At 37.8% G+C, this 6,348-nt stretch overlaps 1 protein-coding gene across 1 annotated transcript; it reads left to right on the top strand.

The window, feature by feature from the left end:
- Positions 1-1,657: 1,657 nt before the first annotated feature.
- Positions 1,658-2,597, top strand: LOC308509397 (olfactory receptor 7D4-like; the record flags this gene model as incomplete). The annotated part of the gene is given in 2 exon segments (XM_081077376.1): positions 1,658-1,872; positions 1,874-2,597. Coding segments are annotated over 2 exon segments (939 nt in total).
- Between the last annotated feature and the right edge of the window lie 3,751 nt (positions 2,598-6,348).

Genomic DNA, 6,348 nt, shown 5'->3' with positions numbered 1-6,348 from the left:
TTCGGGGTCTTTTGTGATTTTGTACAAATCTGATGATTTTTTTGTTCTATTCTTTTAAACATTCCATTGGGATTTTGATTAAATCTGTATATTGTTTTGGGTAATATGGTGATTTTAAATTTAACAAAGGATGTGAAGGACCTATACACTGAAAACTATAAGACATTTTTAAAAGGAATGGAAGAAGACACAAAAAAATAGAAAGACATTCTATATTCATGGATTGAAAGAATCAACACAGTTAAAAGGTCCATATGATTTCTTTGTATATTTTGGATATTAGCCCTTTATCAGAGCTATTTCTTGCAAATATCTTTTCCCATTTAGTTGGTTGCCTTTTTATTTTCAAATCTTAAATTTGCCTTTCAATTTTTAGAATGATTTCATGTATAAATACTTTGAATACTTTTAATCAAATCTATCAATTTTTTTCTGGATCACACCACTGGTTTTAATACAACACATCCCCACTCAAGAGCATGTACACATGAGCACATTCTCACACATGCTTTGTATTTTATTTTAAAGGTTCTCTGCTTTTATTTCCCCTTCTTATCTATGTATTCCGTATGCTTCTTCCTCTTCTTGGAAGAATCTACCTGACAGGAAGTCTCTTCAAGAGGGAACCATAGGCATATCCATTAATTACAAGTACTGCATGGCCATCAAAGGAGATAACAGACCTGTTGGGTTCATAATGATGGCTGCCCCAGTTTAAGGGGAATATTAGTAAATTATGGCCATGCAAGATAGATTTATTGTTATGTTCAAAACAAAAGTTCACTTTTACCAAGTGTCTACTGTATGTCACAGAAATTACACAGAAAAATTATATGCATCATCTCATTTAATCACTCATCCATCTTATAGTGTAAGGAATAATTACTACTCCCATTGCAGAGGTGAGGAATCTACAACTAAGAGAGATTAAATAACTCTGTCAAGGTCACACAGATCTAAGCTGGTAGGCCAAAATTTTATTCTAGGAAGTCTGACTTGAGATTGTGTTTTCTAAATCACAGCTCTCTGCCCTACTTTGGAAGAGTTATATATCAAAAATAAATTTAAATAAAATAATAGATTAATAAGGATGATAATAGCTATGATTTATTGAGATCCTACTGTGAACAAAGTCACTTTCGACCTTCACAAAGAAGGTAGTAACAGTAACCACATTTTTCGAAAGAAATACAATAAGACACATGAGAGTTCACTGTGACATCAACATAAAGCATCAGGTCACAGAACTAAAGTTGTTTGAGTTGAAAGCCCATGTTTTAATCACTGTTATGGAAGGAAAGAAGTATGAAGATTATCAAAGAAAAGACCTTAAATGTCTTTAGTTGTTTTGGAAGGCTTATATCAAAGAAGAAATTGGTTTTTGTCCATAGATTCGAATAAGAGAATTAGAACCAGTGAGTAAGAGATAAAAAGAGAGAGATTTCTTCTAAATTAAAGAAAGTCTGAATAATTACATACATTAGAAAAAAATGGGCTACCACTTAAATGAGTGAATCACTGTCATTGGAATGACTACTAGAGCATGAAGGGTGTCCATGCAAAGGGGGAATCAGAAGGTTGACACCTAGTTGAGGTGTCATTTGGCTGTCCCTTGAACATTGCTTTTGCCTTCTTCTTCAGAAGACACACCAGCTCCATGGAAGCAGGAAACCACACAGAAGTATCAGAATTCCTCCTCCTGGGGCTCTCAGATGATCCAGAACTGCAGCCCCTCCTCTTTGGAGTGTTCCTCTCCATGTACCTGGTCACTGTACTTGGGAACCTGCTCATCATCCTGGCCATCAGCTCAGACTCCCACCTGCACACACCCATGTACTTCTTCCTCTCCAACCTGTCCTTTGTGGACATGTTTCACCTCCACCACCATCCCTAAGATGCTGGTGAACATCCAGACACAGAGCAAAAACATCTCCTACATTGGATGCCTCATTCAGGTGTATTTTTTTATAATTTTTGCTGGAATGGACGGTTTTCTTCTGACCGTCATGGCCTATGATCGGTATGTGGCCATCTGCCACCCCCTGCAATACACGGTCATCATGAACCCATGCCTGTGTGGCTTTCTGGTTCTATTGTCTTGGTTCATCATTTTCTGGGTCTCTCTGCTTCATATTCTACTGATAATGCGACTGACCTTCTCTACAGGCACTAAAATTCCACATTTCTTCTGTGGACTGGCTCAAATTCTCAAGGTGGCCTGCTCCGACACCCTCATCAATAACATCGTTTTGTATGTGACCACTGTCCTCCTGGGTGTGTTTCCATTCGTAGGAATCCTGTTTTCTTACTCTCAGATTGTCTCCTCACTAGTGAGGATGGCTTCCACTAAGGGCAAGTATAAAGCATTTTCCACCTGTGGGTCTCACCTTTGTGTGGTCTCCTTGTACTATGGGACAGGCCTGGGCGTCTATATCAGTTCTGCTCTGACCCATTCTTCCCAGAGAAGCTTGATTGCCTCAGTAATGTACATCGGGGTCACCCCCATGCTAAACCCCTTCATTTATAGCCTGAGGAACAAGGACGTAAAGGGGGCCCTCAGAAGGCTCCACAGCCAAGCCACCTGTTGTCCATGCTAGGTCATTTGCCTGAGAACTAAATGGAGATTGTGGTCCCCAGAGGCAATAGTTGCAAATTTAAATATGCTGGTTCTTTTTCTCTCTTAAAAGACATGCTTGATTACTTCTACTTCTAAAGCATGTATAATTTCACTTTTATTTGTTTTTGTATTAGTTTCTTCTCAACAGCTCCTACAGAAATTCCTATTTGACTTTTCTTCCTTATATGCTGTCCACAGTGTTCCATCTTTGGTCAGCATTCTTGAAGCCATTCTTAATATTTCTTATTTTAAACTTAAAGCACTTATCGGGTGCCGACTTGGTTTCCTCCCCAAAATTGTCCTCACATGTTGCTGTTCTTCACTTTAATTTGGTTGTATGCTTGTTTTCCCCTGAAGAAATAGAATGAAAATCATACAGTACCATATCAAAGTGCTTACAATATCAGGATTCTACTTGTTTCTTCACATGAATGACTTAATTTTGTTTTAAAAACATTTCTTTGAGACATTTTCTCTCAGTCACTCCACTTTTCGGCATAAGTGACTGAGACTGAGTTGGACTACCACCTGGCAAGCTGACTGACTTTGCTGTCCTACCTTTCATAAGAACCGTGACATTATTTTCAACTTCAAAGTAGGAATCTAAATTTGAAAGATCTAGTGAGTTATAGGAATTTACTGCTTAGGAAAACTCTGAGATGTTGCATCACTCTTTGTGATCCTTTCATCTATCTTCCTTCCTTTCCATTTCTATTTGAACTTTATTTCCCCATAAATGCAATTTTAAGATATACCCTGTAATATTCAAAAACATGTAATAATGAATATAATAAGAGTTGTGACTTATTTCACTTAGCATAATAATCTCAAGATCCATCCATGTTGTCTCAAATGGCAGTATTGCATCTTTTCTTGTGGCCGAGTAGTATTCCATCGTGTATACATACCACATCTTCTTTATCCAATCGTCTATCGAAGGACACTGGTTGTTTCTATGTCTTGGCCACCGTAAATAAAGCTGCAATGAACATCAGAGCACATATATCTTTATGGATCAGTGTGTTCAGATTTTGAGGGTATAGGCCCAGAAAAGGGATTGCTGGGTGATACAGTAATTCTGCTCTTAATTTTTGAGGAACCTCCACACTGCCTTCCACAGCAACTGTAAGCAAAATAAGTCACACAGAAAAAGCCGAGAACCATATGATTTCACTGATATGTGGAATATAAAACTGAAAGCAACGAAGGAACAAGATAAACAAAGAAACAAAAACTCCTAGACACAGACAATAGTTTAGTGGTTACCAGAGGGTAAGGGGGAGAGTGGTAAACGGGGGTAAACAGGGTCAAATATATGGTGATGGAAGAAGAACTGACTCTGGGTGGTGAATACACAATTTGATATATAGATGATGTATTACAGAATTGTACACTAGAAACCTATGTAATTTTACTAATCATTGTCACCCCAATAAATTTTAATTTAAAAAATAATAAGAGTTGTTTTCTCATGTGATTTAATTTTTATCTGGGACTCTCTGGGTGTGCATTTGTAGAATGTGTTTAGAACTTAATTCACTTTTTGGGGAGACTGTTGGTAGAATTGAGTCTACAAGAAAGGATGGAGTAGTATATGCCTCCCTGGGACCCTCTCATCATCTCCACTGCATGATTGCCCGGCACCAGTAGGAACCTACTTTGCCCAATATGTGGTGGCAGATATGGCAGGGAATTATATCCCATCAGAGACAGCCCTTGATGGAGAGTTCTGGGGTATACCATATCTTTCATGCTTTAGCTAAGATAACGCTGAGATTTAGATTTTGTACCATTTCCAGAATTTCCCTATAGGTTAAAAACTTTGTTCATTCACAGTGGTAGCTGACATAATGCAAGCTTTATTTAATATATTCTCTTTCGTGTATCACTTCTCCTCTCTCCCATCCATATTCCTCACTCCTTCCAATAAAGTGATTACACATGAAACCTTGGCTCAGCATTCACTTCTGTGGGAACAAAAACTAATACAGATGATAGCAATGTGATGTATTAAGACAATAACATGAAAAGAATTAGGGACTTTGGAGAAAGAACAAACTAATTATTGGGGACATAGTAAGGACTGTAAAATTACTCAAAACCATAATTTGTTACAGAGAAAAAATGACTTATTTGATGTGGTTTCATTTCACCTTGATTCAATTTAGTTTAAGTCAATGTGTATTTGTTGTTTATTCTGTACAAATTGAGGAGGGAACCAGAGAAATACAAAAGATTGCAAAGCAGAGTTGTGAATATAATGACATTGGTATGTGGCAGAGCCTACGGAAAACAAAGGTAAAGGTTTTTGGGGTTTTTGTCTTAAAATAATTTCTTTAATGTGTTAGTGCATATCTCTAAGCCTATTATTCTAGTATGGATATACAAATCCATCTTCCATCTTTCCCACATACACAGCATCTGTAATTTTATGAATTTTGGTTCTATCAATTTCCCCTTCACCATGGTGTGGTCCTTCATAACTTGAATTACAATTTCCTTGATATATAGCAATCAGGACTGGATGTTGTCTCCCAGGTGTGGTTGCACCATGATTTTCAGAAGCTTAATATAAACATTTTTATAGTTTGTATCCATATTTTTTTGTAGTGATGCCAGGTTTCAATCAGTCAATATTTACTGAAATATCTCCCATGTTCACTGCTGCTTGATGTAGGGAAACAGTATTTCATTCCATGTTCTTATTAGTCCAGAAGTCTTCAGAAATATTATTTACAGTGCTATTCTAGCAACTTATTCATAGTTAAGCTCTGTGGTTCCACCATATCATCATTTTCCCTTAAATTGCTCCTTCTTACACTTTATACTTGTTCTCACCATGTTTTATTCTGGTTGTAGAACCATTTCTTCAAAAAAGATAAACCTTTCCATTGTGTATATATACCACATCTTCTTTATCCAATCACCTATCAAAGGACGCTTTGGTTGGTTCCATGTCTTGGCCACCGTGAATAATGCTGCAATGAACATCGGAGCACATATATCTTTATTAGTAAATGTTTTCAAATTTTTTGGATAGATACCCAGGAGACAGATTACTGGGTCTATGGTAATTCTATTCTTAATTTTTTGAGCAACCTCCATGCTGCCTTCCAAAACAGATGCACCGGTCTGCATTCCCACCAACAGTGTATGAGGGTTCCTTTTTCTCCACAGCCTCTCCAACACTTGTTACTATTTGTCTTATTGATGATAGCTATTCTAACTGGTGTGAGGTGATATCTCATTGCGGTTTTGATTTGCATTTCTCTAATGATTAGTGATGTTGTGCATCTTTTCTGATGTCTATTGACCATCTGTATGTCCTCTTTGGAGAAATGTGGTAGATAGATGATGCATTACAGAATTGCACACCTGAAATCTATGTAATTTTACTAACAATTATCATCCCAATAAACTTTAAATTAAAAAAAAGAGAGAGAGTCCAGACATCATTAAAATGGCAGCATGAGGTGAGCCTCTGTAAAGCTCCCCTGGAATTTACAACTAATCGAAAAACAATAACTCCAAAAAGGACTCCCTGCAGAGCAGACAGGCAAGACGAAGAGGCCCACTACTGAATTCACCTAAAAGTGGGAGAATCGCGCAAGCGGGGGAGGGGGGAAGGGAGAAGTGCAGAGACGGAGCTGCACGGGCACAGGACGCAGACCCAGCTCAGTGCTCTGAGCTCGCTGCATCCCAGAACTACTGCAGCTGCGGGAGAGGGAAGA

The sequence above is a fragment of the Rhinolophus hipposideros genome (assembly GCF_964194185.1).
Source record: "Rhinolophus hipposideros genome assembly, chromosome: 16".
Lineage (NCBI taxonomy): Eukaryota > Metazoa > Chordata > Mammalia > Chiroptera > Rhinolophidae > Rhinolophus > Rhinolophus hipposideros.
This window is presented reverse-complemented; position numbering and strand designations above follow the sequence as displayed.